The following is a 20,028-nucleotide window of genomic DNA, read 5'->3' on the forward strand; positions in this document are numbered from 1 at the left end:
TCCCACTGCAAAGCTCCGTGAAGCAGCTGCGCATCGCTCTGTATCAGAGATAGAGAAGTTACCCAGATGCACATTTCACAAACTAACTCATTAGTCTTCATTCCTGAAGTCTTCTCTTCTGTCAAACTGAAACATACTGTGTGGACAGTATGTGGATTGTCCAAATCTCGGCAGAATGGTGTCATTGGTGCTCTTTGTGGCTGGCGAGGGGAAGAAAACTCACCAACCTAAGTGACACAGAGTGTTTTCCAGCCTCCAGCCACAAGGTGAAATAATGTGATCATGTCTCTTTGTAGCTTGAACGCATTCTGTGAAGGCACAGAGGAATAAGTCAAGTTCAGGTGGTTCTTTGGAGGAGTACTCATGTTAGTGTCTCTCTCTTACTGCTGCTGCGTCAGCTGTTCCTCATATCAGCTGTATGTTACTTTTATGGCCTACACATGCAACTGTGACCATTACTCTAGCATTGTAAGGTGTCCAGCAGGGGAATGGGACACGGCAGCCCACTTGTAGAGTACATTTAATAGCCAGGCCTATTGGCTATAAGATATTGAGAAATCCTATAAAACCCCAAATAACATTAAATTATGATGTTTTTAACAAATTGGAAATAAATAATTGGAAATGGTTACGGTTAGTACAACTAAAAAGCTGAGGAAACACTATTTCCTGCACTGGCACTGAATGTTGGCATTAACAGAGCAGTCACACTCGTGTGGAGGAGGGTGCAGGGAAACTAGGGGTTGATCCTGAATGCAGGACAAACAGACGAGATAAGGAAATTAAAACATGCTTTCAGAAAATAAAGCTGATTGCAGTCCACAAAACAGACAGGCAACAAGACTGACGGAAGCAGACTGAGGCCAATCCAAGAACTAAAGAGAAATACAAAAACTGAACTGGCTGGGATGGTACGAGGAACACAAGCAACCAATCACAGGTGACTAAAAGATGGAACATGGACAGAATACAACAGAGGCTGAAAAACGAATGAATCACAGGTGACGCAGAAAGTAGACTGGACAAGACAAAGAGACAGGAAGTAAGACAAACCATGACACATGAGGAGAGTAACCTTCAAAATAAAACAGGAAACGGTTGCATTAAGTGAAGTGTGCGTCATGTTTGAGGGACGTGAACTGAAAGTTGACATTTTCCAGAAGCGGTGTGTCAACGTGCACGTCTGTGCTCAAGACTGAAAGTGTGGGTATGAAGACCCTTGAGATTAGACAGAGCTGAGACATGTGTGAGTGAAGAAGACACATGTTTACATAAGCACAGGGCGAGGGAGGGCCTGTTTACAGTATCACATCAGCTTTATTAATACTGATATGACGACTCAACCTATGCATTTTTCAAATCCTACACAACAGGGCCTTTAATGCTGCCTGTATGAAAATAGTCATTTTCAAAAGTCCATCCAAATATCTATGCATGATGCCAATGCATGTTCACTTTTTACTTATTTGTGTCCCTTCTGTTTACCTCCTCAGACTTAAGTTAGTTAGAATACAGCTTTGAGTTCATTTCTAGTTTTGTTGAAGCTGTAAATCCTGTCTGCTTCTGCTGTGACGCACAAACATCTCTGTGGAGTCGTGCTGAGAATACACCACATTCAACAGTGTGAGAACACGCCGCGTTTTGTTCCGAGTCTTTTGCTCCCCTCAGCCTGCCTCATTCAGTCAACACCGGCATGTGTGTGTGTGTGTGAGTGGGTGAGGTGTGTGTATGTTAAGTGTCCAGGCGTACCTTTACACCTGAACACTTAAGAAGGTTACACAAATATTCAATTCAAACAAACAAATTCTAATGAACTTACATTCTGTCTGTTTTCAACCAAGTAAAGCTTTAACAAGCACAAAGTGTGTCAAGCCCCCTGTTACCGTCCCATGATTTCATTGGTTAGTCATGTAGCTCTGAACCCTGCCATTAACTGGAAGAGAGCGTGTATGTGGGAGGGCAGCTGAGCTGGCAACTAAAGAGCCACTTGGAGAGTTTGGGTCCCTCCAGATTGCCGAGCAACTATTCTACTTCATAGCTATTTGAGGGAAATTGGCCACAATCGGCCACACCTATCTAACCCTCTCACCCTGTCTCCACAGCCCCCTTCCCCTAACCCCTACACACACACACATGCATACACACACACACCACATCCAAGCTAAAAACAACCTTGCCCTGTAAAAGGTTGAGTGGCTCTCTACCACCACTTCTGTAAGAATAATACACTCACTGCATAAATGTATTCTGGTTACTGAATAAGTGCCTGTGTTTAGTTTCATATTCCACAAGGCGAATCAGTGGTGGGGGTGTTTGAGGGGAACTAAAAGAGAGAGAGAGAGAAAAAAAAAAACAGAGTTTCATGGAAAATTGTTCTTGTATCTTTGTAACCTACAAAACAGAGCAGAAACAACAAAGAGGGTTGTTTTTCCTTTAGAGGCTTCAGTCACAGATCTACTTTTCGACATGTCTGGCTTCATCATTGGTAACTGCTACAAAGGAGTAGAAGTAATATAGTAAATGATGTCTAATTTAACAACCAGGCAGGAAAAACAGAGAAAGTGTACCTGTAATCCCACACTACTAATGCCAATGACGCCAATGTAAATAAAGTTGTGTGACGCTCAAAGTTGCAGTGAGGCTGTTATTTATTTAGAAAACGTTCTTGACAATCACAGAGACAAAATGAAATGATGTGTTTTGTTCTGGTGAAATGTTAGATGAGATTATTTTAGCGATGCAGTCAAGTGTTTTCTTAAAAGGTAAAAGTTTCCAATATGGCTGACAAAAGGACATCAAACAAGATCCCCTGAAACTGAACATCACACTTAAAATGACATAATGGATCATTTATTGTAAATTTGGTATTTTTTTGTTTGTTTGTTTGTTTGTTTACAAAAGTAAAAACAGACACAGTAGACAATTCCACATGCACACTGACAGGCCTACTCTTGGACATTCATGACTTACAAAGCATTTGACACTTTTTTAGGTGATGTTTGAAGTCATTTAGAAATGATTTGAGTTGACAGATATGATATTCACAAATGTTTGTAGGTATATCATCAATAGAAATGTAATTTTTAGACTTATGGATAAAGATGAGATCACAGAAAGATGACCTTTCAGGAAAACTGGTCTGGGTGCTCTGTCAGTAACACCATCATTTCTGTTTGGAGTACACAGGTAAAACACTCCTGCGTCACCCTCTGCTGTCCTTGCTCCTCTTGTTCTTTTGCTCCACCTAAACATCCACACAAACATTCATGTTCGTCAGCTTCCGTCAACCAGCACTGTTGCCTGTTCATGGTGCACTTTTATTTTGGCTTAGAGATATTTTCATTTCTTCCACTGATACGGTCATTTCATATTCAGCTGTTTTGTATGTTTTTGACTCCTTCATACACTGCCTATAGCACTGCATACACTTATGTGCACTTACTCATTAATCAATGAATCATTTTATTACTAATTCAACAAAAACTTGTGAATTTTATACAGAAAAATAAATCTCTTCTCTGTCTTTTACATTCTCATACTCCTTTCCAGTGCTGGTATAATATATTCTTTTACGTACAATTTCGTCTGAATCTCATACCTCATTGAATCCACTTGGTGGCAGTGTTGCCTCACAAAGACTCCTCCACCTGTCCAGACTCAGTCCATAATCCAGTTGACAGTTTTCCTCTAAAAGATCTGAAATGATTGCGGAATCAGGATTAAGGGAGGATTAAAGGACACGTGGTTTTTGTGGACTTTCATATAACGGGATCTAATATGAAGTCCAGATCGAAGACTAGCAGAAATCTTCTCTTTTTTTTTGCATTGTTTTTTAATGGCCAACCCTCTCAACAGCAACGGACCACCATCTTTTCTATTTTCATTTTATTTCCATTTTAATGTAGACATTATTCCTGTAGCAGAACTAGCTTCTCCTGAGGACACTCCGGTCATGTCTGTATTTTTTCTGCACTGATGTATATTTTATCCAGGACATGCATTCTCATCCAGTATGTTTACACTAAATATATTCAATTGTAACAAGTTTTTGACAACAAATACAGGATTCATTATTTCCTCAACAGAATGTAATTCCTGTCAGCAGTCACATAGCCTCGAATTTGGTGATTCTGAATGAAAATTCTTCTACTTTGGCTACCATTTACACTCCCGGTGGATTGTCTGAAAATTATTTTGTCACAGCTGAAAACAGGACAGTGTTTCTTAGCTCATAAAAAACTTGACATTTTGGAGATACATTCACAATTCTTGCAATACAGCTGAACAGTTAACTGAATGAAACATGTCAAAATTTTAAATAACTGCATACATTTTAAAACATCATTATTTCTAGTCAATTTGGGGGATTTGGAGTCATGAGCACAGTGTTTGTAAAATCCTGTCTCTGGCCATGCATTTAGCATTACTGAGTGCTCCTTCCTGACCAAACTAAATGATGGTTAACTGAGCAGAAAACACAACACAAGGAATGTTCTTTGAAATACACATAAGATTTTATTGGTGACAGTGTATACCTGGCATTGATCAAAATACACCCATTACTGTGTGAAAATTGCAAGAGAAGACATTTAAGTAACTCAAGATAAAAAACAAAACAAAACAAAAAGAAAACTCCTTTGCATCATCAATAAACAGCTAAAAGAACAAAGTGTACGTTGTGTTGCTGATATTATCCTAACTACAAGCTCAATCATTTTAGCTGTAAAAGTTTCTTAATTATTGTATACTTTAGATACTGTTAAGCAGGTACTTGTACAAGATGCAAGCTTGCTAGACGTCTACCTCAAATCAATCCCACTGAACCACTGATTGACTATAAATTTGACATCTCAACTGGAATGTCAAATGCTGCCTCACACGCTGAAAACAGAAGGCTAATGTCAGCTAAACATGTCTTCATATAATTTTATCATTGCTTTAAATATAAAGCTGCTACATAACAGCATCCTGTGCATCACATAATACTCAAGGCTGCACAAAATACATTGTAATTATCTAACCAAGGAAACAACAGAAACATGGTGTTAGTAAATTCTTGCACTTGATATCCATCCTTTGTGAGTACAGAAATGTGTAGCAGGAATAAAAGGTTATTAGGTTAGTTATCAGTAAAGTATGTGAAGTGCTGCCCTGCTATGGTAGTTATGAGCTGCCATCAGTTACAAGCATTAATATCAAGTACATCAGCTCAGAAAGCAGCAGGGTGTTACACACAGCCCAGCCAAGTGTTGAACACTGTGACAAGTCTGTAGAGCACACAGTTTATTCCAGAAAACACTACCGTCATCATCCTCATCACCATCGATTTGTGGTAAACCTTGATTTTGTGTATTAGTAATAGCAATCAACTTGCTGTTTGATGCTTGTTCTTGTTTAGTCATTCCCGTGTGACACATGCGAAACATGCATTGCAGAATGAGTGCCGAAGACAGCAACTTGTGCGACTTTGTACACTGACACTGAAAAGCGAGGCAAGCCTTGATTCACAGTTCAAATAAAGAATCTAAGAAAATGGCTTTAAAAACTGGCTGCAAGACCTTATTATTAACATATCAAGATCCTGGTGACACTGTAGCACAAATTCCTAATATGCCTGTGGGGGTTGTTGATCAATACCAATAACTCTACACTTACTTGGCCTTTTTTTGAGCCAAACAAGCTGACGACTAACAGATTTATTGTTCTTCCAGTATTAACACTCTGATATGCTGCTTCTTTAAAGGATGTTTGATGTCTAGCTCCACATCAATCCGCTAGCTTAGACTTGTGTAAAGTCTTGTAAACAACGTCTGCCTTGTTGAGTTTTGTTAGGATACGGTGACACTGAACTGGAAATATCCGACTGTAGTGGCCACAGCGGGACGCACTGAAGCACGCATATGGGCTGGGTCACGCCAGCATTGAGGACGGCAAAGTTTTGGACCAAAATGTACACGTTTATGTAATCAGTGCAGTCACTCATGGAGGCAAAGTACATGTGCACAGTGCTTTTGCGTTGAATTCAGCTTTGGTGAACTCTGATGGCCTCAGTATGCTAAAAAGCGCTTGTTGGATTGTCTAAAAGCAATTTTTTTAACTTTCCGAAACAGAAAATCCAACAATCATGCCCACTTTACACAGTGTTTTATAGCGTTGCAACTATTCCGGTCACACCATGAAGGACTTCTGGGAGAGACGCCGGCCAAAACTGTTCCCTGACAGTGCAATTATTGCACTGCATTGAGACTACAGAGACCAACAAAGGACAGAGTTCTTGGAGTTACTTTCAAGCATACTGTGACCTTTGCACTGTTGAACAATAGCGAACTGTTTCTACAGTGTTGATTGACACTGTTGGCCTTTCATGGAACTGAACCCCTGGCTATCATATTTGCTGTCGCACCTTCCAGTTCTATACAGCTGCTGTTGAATGCGAACCAACAAAGCATTTTTCAATGGATTAAACAAGCCACACACAAACGTGCCCACTGCCTGATGTTGGTCAGTACATCCACAAGCTGGAACGAGGACAACAGATTTCTTCTACCAACGTTGTTGCAGTTTCTCCTGGCTGCCTACAAATGTTGATTATGTCATGGTAATGCCCCTTTAAGTCAACCTGTGAAGCTTTTTCAAGAGAATGTTCGCAAACATGTTCAACTGTGGAAAAGGCATTCAATGAATCCGTGCAATGCTCAGCGTTTACTCCTGAATTCACTCTTACAGTACATATATAAAGGAAGTATATTGTTGGAGGGCCTAGGAATGCGCTGTATGTTCTGATGGGATGAGTGACATCACATTTTATTCATTCTAGGCACTCTGTTAATTAAGACTACAGAACTTCAACGTTTCATAATCATCTGGAAAGGTGGCTTTTTACTTCAATGATTATTGCTGACTGTGTCTCAGTCTTTAACACAGAAACAACAATTTCTGATGCATTCAATGGCTCAAGTTCTTTGCAGTAGGATGAACATATTGTCTCAATGTTTCTTCATGAATATGGAATAAATCATTATGAAATCCCCACAGAACAGGTGGGGTGGAAAAGGGAGCTGGACACAGATACTGCAACCATTTCAAAAGTAACCAACATTTTTTTTTAAGGACGGAGGTATTCAAGTTTCTTTTATGATTGCAAAATAAAAAAAAATCAAAAAAAGAAAAAAAAAACTGTAACAGGCAAAACATACAATCTCTCACTTTGAATGAAGACAGCAGTCAAACCTGCCTTGGCCTCTCATGCTATGGCTGGTGAGAAAAAAATGTTGAGAGATGCCCCTGTGAAAGCACACATGCACACACACACACACACACACACCCATGCACGCACGCACGCACTCCATTAGCTCTAAAGCTGCTGAAACAACGCTAAAAATCTGTACAATATTTAAATACTGTATTTACAGAAATAAACTTCATTGTTTATGACACCTGTATTCAAAATATTCAAGTGGGCAAGTGGCATTTTCTCCACATGTAATAACCAGAAGCATAAACAAATAAAGGCAACAATTAAGCGCATTTGATGGTAGTATTTGCTTTTCAGATTTAGCCTGCAGCATGTTTCACATTCTTGGATTCAGATTTAACTGTGGATCTTAAAGTGGTTTTGCTTGATATGGCCTATTTCTGAAACACTTGGCGTTACTGCCGGTTGTTCTCCAAAGCATGACATCAGCTTTTAGACTGACTTCCTATTGTCCACATAGGGTTGGATATCAGTGCATTTATGGTTCCAACTGTTTATGCTTCAGTACTGAAAAAATGGACTGTCATTTGGAAACATGGATTGATAGTGAGGATGCCCAACACATCCCTTTGAAAAGCGACTATATCTAAATTAGCGAATGGCCACATTTCTACGGTCACTTCTCCGATCGTCCACAATGTTTCTAGCCTTGTGCAACATAACCGGCCTTGTTAAACAAGCATTATAGAAATTTGCAGAAATGCAATGGCTTCCAGTCTTCATTCACAGCTGATTTGTTTTTAGCAGCCATACAGGCTTTAATTTAACACGTATGACAAATGAAAATGTATATATAACTATAAAGCCTAATTAATCACAAATATTAATGCTCAATATCAATGTTTTTTATAAACAATGTTTTAAATGACTGTGTGTAATGTCAAAGGGATTATTCATAGAGACAAACCATCAGTCACTCAACTGTTAGCTCATTGTTTTGGCTCAGTTGCCAGCAGTTTTACAGTTTGGTTCAGTCTTACTGCCCTCATCAGCCTTGTTTCCAGCAGCTGCAGGCAGCTGTCTCCAGTGAAAAACCTCTGATAAGCATACTGTACACTGCCTGCCCTAGTCGTGACTTGCTGGTGAACAGAGAGGAGCATTTAGCAGGAGATGGAGACTAAAACAGGGCTAAAAAAGTGAAAAAAGTGAAGTGAATACTGGACTGCATCTGGTGGATACAAACACGACTTAAAATGAAAGCAAAAGTCGCTCTATGTCTCCTGGATGTGAAGAGTGAGATTGCTGTCTTCTTAACCATATCAGCTTTATCAGGGGATAATATGTGGATGTTGTTTCCAGCTTGTGTCACTGCCTCCACAGTCAACTCTTGGTCTCTTCTTCCTCATCTCCATAGCCACAATGTTTAACACAGCCAGACGGAGCTTTTTAGGCCAATTGTTACGCAGTATGAACAAGCTAAAAATGGAAGCTAACTGTATGTAGCTTTAGCCTAACTGGCCCTGTATTTTTAGGATTTGGCTGTTTTAGATGTTGGGGCACTACCATGCAATGATTACATAACTTTAACAAAAAAACTGCACATTCACTGCAGTGGATTCCTGTTATTAATAGCTTTCTGACAGGAGAAAATCAGTTGAAAATAAAATGATGTGCTTTGAAAAACAGCCGGCAACAGCGTGACATATTTATAGTTTACATTATGTTTTAAGGGCTGAATCGTGCAAAACCACCAGCATGGTCTCAGAACTGTAGTGAGATGGAGCTGATGTAAGTTTTCAACAGTATTAAGACCTTCCGCCAAAGCTTGATGACATGGCATTATGACCTTTTTAGACTTTCATCACACAGAATGTTTTGTAGTACACAGATATGCGATGATCTGTTGTAATCAAACAGAAAACATTTAAGAAAGTGAAACATGGAAAGACGCGTCGATCAAGGCTGAGAAGTGATCAAACACCACTTTTATCTTTCCTGTCAGGAGCTCTGAAACCTGCCTCAACAAAGCTGTAGCCTCAATATTGGGTAGATGGGTTTGTTATGAATGTGTGAACATGATGGAGCTCCTCAAAAAAGAACAGGGACGGAGTGAAGTGATGGACCTAGAACACACTGACCTCATCCAGACAGTCTTTTTCTTCCCCTTGTCGTAACATTGATTCAACTGAATGTCAGCCTGGGTTCGAGGACAAGCATATCACTTTTATTCAAACTGTCTGCCACCCAAGCTTAAACTGACAATAACTGCACCTTGACATTCATTAACATTAACCCCTTTCCAGTAAATATCCCCAGCTTGTTGTGTGTTTGTGTATGTGTGTCTGTGTGTAAGCTGTATGTTTCCGTTTCCATTGCTTCCAACTATTTTGTAATATTTGCTCTCTTATTCCCTTCTTAATGGCTGAGGAAGTCAATGCTAGCTTTAACGGTGCGTCCGGTGGACACATCCACCGCCATGGCCCGAATCTCTGTGTCACCAAACTGCATGAGCGTCTGGATCTCGCGGCGTGGTGCTGTGCTTTCTGTCCCGCTCACATCCAAGCGAAGTGTCCCACACTTCCTGACGCCGGGTTCACTGATGAACGCCGCTCTCTCCTTCTCAGAGCAGTAGACATGGATGACAATAACCTGCTGGGAGGGCTTGGCCGGTGTGTAGCTCCTCTTTACCAACTCACCCAGCGCCACAGACTGGTCGGCGGCAATGAAGGTGTCAAAGACGTCAGTGCACCAGCGTGTGCCGTCCTTCACCAGCAGCTTCTCTGGAGGGTGCTTGCCTTCCACGAAGCGATTGAGGACACCCACCCCATACGTGAGGGGCGAGCGGCGGACTTTGATGACGCTGGGGTCCAGGCCGAACAGCACAGCCCCTTTCAGAATGGTAAGGCCAACATCATGGGGTATGATGATGCGGCTACGGCCCTGGAGCATATTCTGGACAGCTTGCTGTAGCAGGGGAGATTCAGCAAAACCTCCCACTAAGAACAGGAACTTAATGTCGCTCACCTCTGGCTTCTCAAACAGCTCGGCTGGTGGAGAAAAACAGAATTTCAATGAAGAAAACAACTGACAGTGACAGGATGGAGTGCATACACTATGATGCTCTGAGTGATGCAATGAAGTTTTTGTTCTTCATAGATGTATCCTGACGTCAATTTTATGTCTAACACTTACTGTAGGATGTAGTTACTGTCTGGCTTTGAATTTTATTTGTGTGTTTTTTAGGTTACATTACAGCTGAATGTGGTCAAGTGTAGTTTGTTGTCCTTGAGACCACACCCAGCTGTAATGTAGCTTGTGGTGCCATGCTACATCACCACTGCAGAGTGTGGAAAAAGCATGTCACCACTAGTTGGCAGGGCAAGCAGACTAATTAGACTGGGTGCAGTTACTCTACTCACTGAACTTGCTGGGTACAATTTTGTCATTACTGATGGTAGCGATCGGAAAATAATGAAAATAAGATCCAATATGTATTAAAATTTTAAAAATATTTACAGTTTTCTTAAACTGTCACCAAAATAATTCAGAATATAAGTTCAGATGTCTTTAAAGAGTCTACTTTTTCTTATTTTAAGTTCAAGAGAAACTTAAAAGTATCAAGTACAAAGGCTGTTGCTTAGTCTGCATTATGGTGCATTTTACTGCTGTAAAGCTGCCGTATCAATCATTAACACATTAACAGGTTGAGACATTCAGTACATTTCAGACCTTACTCCAGTGGTTTAATACTGGTACTCTCATTTCTTAAGTTCTACTTGCTTTCGTGTTACTCCCCTCATAAACGGAAGTCAAAAAAGTCACAAACATGTTTTACAACCTGAGCAAACCAGTTAGAATCCAAGCAGACCGACCCGTGCTTAAGTAATGTGACCTACTTTCCTGTGGTTAAGAAAGCTATGAATAATGTAGGGTGGATATTTTCAAGGAGAGACCAAACCTCTCTAGAAAACCGAGGAAAACAACAATACAAAGAAAACAGACACCACTCAGAAAGTTTTAAACGACCTAATCAACATTGTTTATATCTGCAGTCACTTGTATCTGTCGTGAAACTATGCAGTTTGTGATAGTTACTTAACAGTGAAGACAATGATTACAAGCCACATGCTGCAAGTTGTGCAGTTGTTGCTTTCTGTAGATTCACCACAAGACAAAAACTAGCAGTCTTTGTAACATCAGCATGACAAACACCATTTAATCTGAAGCAACAAGACTTGTTTGACCACAAAGGTGAGAGATATGTGCTTACTGAGATGCTGGATGATGTGGTCTATGGTGGGCTTGAAAAGGAGATTCATAGCATCTGGACTCATCCTCAGCATCCCCTGAGATGACCATTTTACAAAATCCACACTGGAGAGGAGACAAGATAAGAGGAAGAGTGGAGAGGAGAGAGGGGAGGAAGAGATAAGAGGAAGGGAGGAGAGGAGAGAGGAGATGAGAATTAGAATGTTAATGAGAATACATTTCAAATACCAATATAATTCACAATAATGCAAGGGTTTACCAAACGTAGAATAAAATCAAATTAATGTTCGGTACAGTTAACTGTTCTGTTTTTATTACATCACAAAAATTCTTCAAATAGTTTTCATTAAACAACACTGTTGAATCATGGCTCAGTGCTATCTGAAGCACTGTTTCAGTCCAGACACAATGTTTATTGCAATTGGGCTAAAAATCCTGGAGATCTGAAGGCCCTGACTATTAACCCTTCTCATAATCTTAGTGTATTAGCATAGTTAAATTGCTCTGGGAATTTGAACTAACATTTTTCATAGTGAGCTTTGTTCATTCACCTCACTGATCCGACGACTTTCCCACATAAGTCAAACAACAGGACAAAGAGTCTGTAGGTAGCGCAGTGCTTTGAGCTAAACGCTAAGCTCAACATGCTAATATGCTCACAATAACAATGTTATCATACTGGTGTTCACCAAGTTGTGTTTAGCACAGTCTCAGTTTTGTTTAATTTTCATTCAAACATTGGATCAAATAATGGATCAGTATTGGACAAAATGAAGCTGATCAATATCTGATCCTTTCTCTACGTCAGCCAGCTAGTGTTGCAGCACTGCTCTCCTTAATGAGAGCTAGCTCTACAGTGTTATTAGTTTGCTGGCCACAATCTTACAGCCCGCCTCAAGGTCCTGAAGGGTGGGCAGATATCATGTCCTTGTATACATGGCCTTGTACCAGGCAGCAGCAGCAGTGCACCAGATGCTGATGGAGGAGGTGAGTATGATGGTGGGATAGAAGTGCACATTCATAGTCTTTGGCAGGTTAAACTTATTCAGTTGCCGCAGGAAGTGCATCCTCAGCTTATAAACTAAATAGTTTTAACCAGGACCTTCCTAACTTTAATTAGCTTGTAAAAAATAAGGTGTGTAGCTGTTATTTTATGCATCAGATTTTTAGCTAAATAAACTGTACCAAAGTATCGTACCAAAAAACAGTAACAAGAAACAAATAAAACTTAAGCAACAACAGACAAACACTAGACAGCATGAGGGGAGACGAAGTCCAATCTGAATAAATGAGCCTTTAGCTGCTTTTTAAAGGCGTCAACAGACCACAGAATGTAAGTCTATAGGAAGAGTGTTCACGGTGTCAGAGTCACCACTTAAAAGGCAACATCAGCTTTTGTTTTCAGTCGAATGTGAGGGACAACCAGTGAGCCCTGGTCAGAAGACGTGAGGGAAGTACTGGTGATACAAGGATGGAGCAGGTCAGACGTGTACACATGTGCCTGACCATGCAGTGCTCTATACATGAAAACAAGAACCTCAAAATGAATCCTGAACTTGATGGGAAGCCAGTGTAAGGAAGCATCTCAGTATGGACATTTTCACATCACTCGCAATGCAACATACAACAACAACATCAAATTCAGAGAGAAACACTGCAAGACAGCATCTGAGCAACACCGTAAGCACCTCGCTGGTCTGAAACTGAAAGACGCTGAGCTTGGTGGATTGTAAATTGGCCAAAGAGATGAATTGACAGAGAGAACAAGTTTCATTTTACTAGGAGGCACTTCATCCAAAAATGCAGAGCAATGTGTATTGATGGAGCGGACGACGAGCAACATCAGCATGAGAAGGCAACACAGCACTTGGGTCAAAAGCTGCAGAACACTTTTCAGCTGAGAGCGAGAGCAATTTACACAATTACTGGGCACAGAATCTAAGTAAAAATACAAGGTCCAAGGTATGACCCAAGGTGTGACATTAAGAAAATCAGCATCAAGAAAACATCAAGAAAACGTTAACAAATATGAAAAGCACGAATAAATGTGATGACACAACGTCTCACATCATGAGGTACAATTGTGCAGCTGCAGAGCTTAAAATGCATTCATAAAGTGAATCTGGTGGATAGATGAGGAGAAACACGGTATTTTCAGATCAACCGCTGTCAGCTTGAAGACCAGAAGCAGAGACCAGTGACAGCCTGGGCTCTGTGTGGACCACTGTCATCGATTTTTCATCGGCTACTTCCTTCAGTTCTGTCTCCTGAGGCCCACAAGCACATCTCTCTGTGCCTGAACGCCGTCTGTCTGTCGAATAATAAATCCAGAAAGAATCCATAGTATCCATCTACTTTGATCCCATGTGTGTGATTCCTGCATGGTGCACATGTGTCTGTGTGATTGTGTTAATGTTGGCCCCTCCCAAGGCTTTCCATCGCAATGAGACAGACTGAGAATTTCCAGTTAGGCGTCAGAGGAGTCTGGGGGCCACTGAGAGCTTCAGTTTCAGCCACATAAATATATTTTAATGACCCTCACTGTGGGATTATGAAAATCCACACAGACATAAGATAGGGCCATTAAAATCTAGACTCCATGGTGGTCCCAGGAGTCAGTTGTTATAGTACTCTAATGGTTGGGAGTGAAAAGTTATATGACCATTAATAGGGCCTTGTCTAACACTGAGTTTGAAGGCTTTGCCCGTTTATCAAGTCAGGAGGTTAAGAAAGAAATCAATGTTTCATAGAAAGTGGTGCTGGGCCTTGCACCAGCCTTGCTTTTTAAATGTATCTCTCCATCAACTCTGCATCCAGGAACCATTTTGCCACACCTGGATCAACTGTGAGACACTCTACTTCAGGGGTGGGGAACTTTTTTTCATGCCAAGGGCCATTTAAAATTTTATAACATCCTTTGAGGGCCAGACTAAATTATTGAACACCTGTATCACACCAACCTCTGCTATGGCTGAACTACTTCTCTTTAGCTAGTCGTCTGCTGTCAGATGGTAGTGATGGTGATGATGATGATGATGATGATGATGATGATGATGATGATGATGATGATGACGGTACTCCCAGCTGGTTTTCCAGGTTAGGGTCAGTCAGTCTTGAGCAGAACTGACTCTTACCAAGAGACATTTTTTTTTACCGCTTACTGCTCACAGTAGTTGTTGGTTGTCAGTCACATCAGCTGGTTCCACATTGAACAGCATATATGTTCAGTTCATTGACTTTTCATGTCCTGAAACCTGTCACCAAATATCTGAGGGAGTTTTCACACTCAGCAGCATATTCAGACTTTTGTTCTTGCAGAGCAGGAAAAGTGTTCAGTGTTTCCTCTTTCCAGCTTTAAGTTCACAAAGCAGAGAGCTGAGAAGCTGCTGGAGCTTGAGGTTGAGCTCTGAGAGGTTCTTGGTAATGTCCACCATGAAGGTCAAATCACACATTTGCCGTCACTGAGTTTCCTCCTTCATCTCTATGAATTATTCCAGACAAACTGACACATTGGAACACTTGTACTTTGTCTGTGCTATCAGCTCCACAGCAGCAACAAACAACAACAAATTCTCCTTCTAAATAAGGTTTCACCGTCTCAGCCATTAGTTCTTATGAAAGCTGCTTGTTGGGCTCCCAAACCCGAAGAAATTTATCCAAGCACATTTGTCCTTGCAGCTCATCCAGTTTAACATGTTTTGAGCTATACTGAGGCCTCTCAAGGCCTTTTTCATCACTGTGAGCTCCTCCCCACAGACTAATGTAGCTACACTGACTTGATTTTACTTCCACAAGAAAATAAGCTTTTCTCAATTTCTCTCGGAGAGCGTGACACTCATATCGACTTTTGTCTTTTGTTTCGGTGACCGTCGGCATGATGCATAGACGTGATATCAACTGCTATGTGCGTGTTGCGTTCAGGGACTACTCAGAAAAATGTCTTCGTCTGCTAATTAATGATGGTTCTTTGCTTGCTTTTTTGAATTGCCTCTGTTTAACATGGTTTAGACACAACATCTGCCATCAGTGTACCATTGGTAATGACATTTGACACTTCTAAAGCTCATTATAGTTTATACAGTATTGTGTTATCATTAATGTTACCATTCAATAAAACTTTCTAAGCTACTATAATGTGCTTACAAAAGGAGGATGCTCACACTTTACATAATGTACATGTTTAGTCTGCTGTTGCCTACCTGTTTTGTTTGTCTGGATTCAGTTTTGGTTTTTAAAGCTTGCTTTCTGTTTTTCAACCTGGCCGCCATGGTGTTTGGCATATGGGTCCTTTTGAACTGCCAAACCTAACAGCAAAGTGTTCAAGTGTTCAATGTGTACAAACATCATTTTTCAAAAACACAATTGGTATTTTGTGTTTGTATACTGTATACTTGGCCTGTGGCTTTAAATTAGAGGCACAGCCTACTTCTGAAATACAGGATCCATGTAAGTAGTGGAAGTGCAACTTTACTTACTAAATTAGATGAGGAGAAAATTTATAGATCTCTGTCGAGACTAAAAAAAAAAAAAAAAAAAAAATCACCTGAAGCTCAATATCAGCAGGAGCAATTAGCTTGTGGAGGACTACTGCTATCATATGACTATTAATATGTAATTTTACTGTAAGAAACAAAAAACAGAGACAAATTCAATGTATGTGTTCACATGCTTGGCCATTAAAGCTGATTCTGATTCTGACATGACAAAGTTGTAGTCTTGACAGTGGACAATGCTTCCAATTTTATATGTATTCAAATTGTAAACAAATAATTTCAGCGTGTGAGAATGAATATTTGATTGTGAGAAAAAGAAGCATTTCATTTCATTTGCAATGTGTAGGTGTGTTAATCTTTAAAAACTTATGTTTATGTTGTAATAATATACAAGTAGTATGCCTCTCATTGGTTTCTTCATCTTATGGAGATAATGAGCAAAAATAGATATTCGAATGGTTCAAACTCATTCTTTTTTTTTTTTCTTTTAGAAGGGATAATCAAATGCCATTTTTGGGCAATTTCTGCAGTCCCATTTCAAATATGGATGTTGCTGCAAAGAAACTACAAATCCAAAAAAATATAAAATGTGGCTGCTTCACACACATCTTCAACCTGGCAGCACAGAAGATCTATAGAATCAGCAGGTTCAAGGTGAACACCCAAGATCAGTGTCATCAATTCAGTGTCTGATCAAACGTGAAACATGGTCACAATCTCCCCTTCTGTTCCTGAGAGACGTGTTGAATAAGGGCCAGAAAAGAGTTTTAGCAGAACATTATGATGTCACAGTGAAGGTGACCTTTAACCTTTGGGGTAAGAAAATATCATAATTTTATCATTTTATCCTTTTGCCATATTTAGGATATGATTTCTTGAGTTACACCCAAAAATGTGTTTTGTGAGGTCACACTAACCTTTGATCAAATTCTAATCAGTCATTCTTGTGCCAAATCTGAAGAAATTCCCTGAAGGCATTTCTGAGATCTAGTGTTCATGAATGCACCCAGACATACCAAAAACATGACGCCTCTGGCCACAGCAGTCGCCAGCGCAGGGACATAAAGTTGGCTTATGTACGCTCACCTCTTTAATAAATCCTTGAAATGTGGCTATCTACCTGGATTGTCTCCCTTTTGGTCCTTGGAGTGGACCAAACAGCTGGACCAAGGCTGCTTGAAAAGGTGGGTCTCGGTCTGCTGGTGGTTTGTTTGTGGTGTGAAAGCGCGATTTTAGCATGATTTCAAAAGCTAAACTACTAATAAGTCCATCTGCTGACCTCAGTGCCTCTTTGCTTCACATCAAAAGAAATCAACCAAGACCTCAGAAAAAATATTTGTGGACCTCCACAACCTTGGAAGCAATTTCCAAATGCCTGAAGGTACAGCACTCATCTGTTCAAACAAAAGTATACAAGTATAAACACCATGGAACCATGCAGCAGTCATACCAGTCAGGACGGACACATGTTCTGTCTTGGCATAGAAAAGAAAATCAATCCCAGAACAGCAGCAAATGACCTTTGTGAAGATGCTGGAAGAAACAGGTACAAAAGTATCTATTATCCACAGTAAAGCAAGTCCTACATCGTTTGCTGAAAGGCCGCTCGGCAAGGAAGAAGCCACTCCTCCTAAACTGCCCTAAAAGAAGCCAGACGACGATTTGCAACTGCACATGGGGACAAAGATCTTACTTTTGTATAAATGTCATCTGGTCTGATGGCTGTCCCATAATAACCATTGTTATGTTTGGAGGAAAAAGGGAGTGTCTCCAAATAGACAACGAACCCAAGCATACTTCCAAATTTTTGGAAAACTGGCTTAAGGACAACAAAGTCAAGGTAGCGGTGTGGCCTTCACAAAGCCTTGACCTCAATCCCTTAGAAAATCTGTGGGCAAAACTGAAAAAGCATGTGTGAACAAAGAGGCCTAAAACCTGACTTAGTTACACCAGAAGGAACGGACCAAAACCTCCAGCAACAAGAGAAGTTTGTGGAAGGCTAGCTGTTTCCCCCTGCTACTAGTCTTTATGCTTGGCTAGGCTCACCACCAAGAAAAGTGTCAGAAATGTGTGTGTGTGTGTGTGTGTGTGTGTGTGTGTGTGTGTGTGTGATGTAAGGTGCAATAGGTCCTGTTCTCTTTTCCAGTATTTTCTTACTTCTAAACAAACAGAAAACAAACAGGTCATCTTTTAGAATGTACTTACTTGCTTTTGCGCAGAGCATGTTCCACACTGTGGCCCCTGAACTTCTTATAGTAGTCGATGAAGGAAAAGGGCAGGTTAATATTGAGTGGATTGGTTCTGTCAGGGGCTGCTGCCCTCTTCCGAGACTCAAACGCAATCATCAGGTCCACCCAGGCGGCCGGCCTCTTGATCTTGAATTGGTCGATGAAATCCTGGCCAAAGATCTTACACAGAAGCTTCTCAAATTCATAGTCAATCCCAAGAGAGCCATAGGGACCACCTGGAAAAAGAGCATATCATGATTGTGAATCAAATAAAAAGAAGGTGTAACCTCAGCTGCATAAAACAGAATGAAACAGTGTTGTATGCAGAGGTGCACACAGCAGGTCCACAGGTACACATGCACAACAAATCAGAAATCACACCAATGACACCAGTTGTTTCAAAGTGCGCCTCTGCATACTGTTCACATTAGGAGGGTCTACCTCAGACTTCCTTGGGCTGACTGAATTGGGTGCTGATAAAACTGTGCAGACCATAACAGATGGATGTGTGCTTCTCCACCATGTAGGCTTGAATGAGTAGATGACAAAGTTGGTCACCATGTGCACAGACAGGACTTCTGTCAATGTCTGTGTGTACAACGGCACAAAGTCAGCTGATCAACAGCAAGGTCCCTTACTGTGAGACATTTAATCACTGTTGTCAAGCTCCTCCAGTTTTATTTAAAAAAGGTCTAGCCGCTGTGCTGAACAAGTTATGTGAAGAAGATGGAATCTCCTTTTTGAAACTGGGGAAGTTTCATAATATCATGCCTGTACGGGGGTATGAAACACTGTTGAAAATATCAAGACTACTGCCAGCAATTCAAATGTAACAGGCCAAGTGATATGCTAATATATGCTCACATTATCCATTTCATCTGGTGCAATATCATTGTATCAATTTTTAAGTTGTATATTTTTGCAGGGCAATTTAGGGCATTTAGTATTTTTGTAATCTGTACATTGTGTACATACTGTAATACTTGCTGGCTGTAATGATTTTATTTCCCCAGTGTGAGATCAATAAAGTCTTATCTTATCTCTTATAACAGTGACCTGCAGCATATCTGAGTATTTTCAGTGTTTTCTGGCCAACAGGCTTGATACTGCCAATATTTTGAAGACAACATCCAGGAGGTTTCAGATGGAACACAGACACTTTTGCCTGTTGAGGACCACAGGACACACACTGTTTCTAATGCTGATGCAATCCAGATTGTTCCTCCAACAAGGTGGTTAAATTGCCTCTTACGCTGCCTTTGAGCAGTGCCGCGTGTGGGGATTCTCACATCTCAACATAATAAAAGGTCTGAATCTCGTCTGTTACACACTCGTCAAAGATGACCATAGAGACATCTGACCCACAGCCAGCTGTTGACCTGTGAATGGAGGCAACTAATCTGAGACTCAAGCAAGGACTGAGAGGAGCATCTTCATCATCTACCATGCAGGAAGTTGAAGAGGAGGACAGTGAGGGAGACACCAAGGAGGACAGTGAGGAAGATGGTGTTTATCATATGTCCTTTTACCTGAGGCCTTGTAGAGCTCCTTTAGATGTCCCTCTGGAAGTCGGATCTGATGGACTGTCAGGTCCACTGTTCCTCCACCACAGTCCACCACCACATAACGGTCACCTGCAAAGAGAATGCATAAAAATGGAACATATTTGACATGCAGCCACCGCCTCTTTACCATAACTCTGCTGTTTTTAGAAACTTTCTCAAGGGAAGTTAGACATTTGTGACTCTCCAGCTTCTTGAACCAGGCCAAGAAGAGTAACTGCTGGCCTACATTTCTGGAGCTGTAGTGTCAGCTGCACAGTAGTGAGGTGATGACTGAGAGA

General features: G+C 40.7%; 1 protein-coding gene across 5 annotated transcripts in view; it reads right to left on the bottom strand.

Annotated features, from left to right (window-relative positions):
- Nucleotides 1-4,492: 4,492 nt before the first annotated feature.
- The window catches only part of hspa12a (heat shock protein 12A), a 55,896-nt gene continuing 40,360 nt past the window's right edge, over nucleotides 4,493-20,028 (bottom strand). For all 5 annotated transcript variants that reach the window (XM_076742797.1, XM_076742798.1, XM_076742796.1 and 2 more), the window contains 4 exons: nucleotides 19,715-19,819; nucleotides 18,163-18,421; nucleotides 11,466-11,569; nucleotides 4,493-10,242 (listed from right to left, as the gene is read on the bottom strand). In XM_076742797.1, the coding sequence (XP_076598912.1) occupies nucleotides 9,611-10,242; nucleotides 11,466-11,569; nucleotides 18,163-18,421; nucleotides 19,715-19,819 (1,100 nt within the window). In that variant the 3' untranslated portion in view covers nucleotides 4,493-9,610. The remainder of the gene's footprint in view (nucleotides 10,243-11,465; nucleotides 11,570-18,162; nucleotides 18,422-19,714; nucleotides 19,820-20,028) is intronic.

The sequence above is a fragment of the Chaetodon auriga genome, chromosome 11 (genome assembly GCF_051107435.1).
Source record: "Chaetodon auriga isolate fChaAug3 chromosome 11, fChaAug3.hap1, whole genome shotgun sequence".
NCBI lineage: Eukaryota > Metazoa > Chordata > Actinopteri > Chaetodontiformes > Chaetodontidae > Chaetodon > Chaetodon auriga.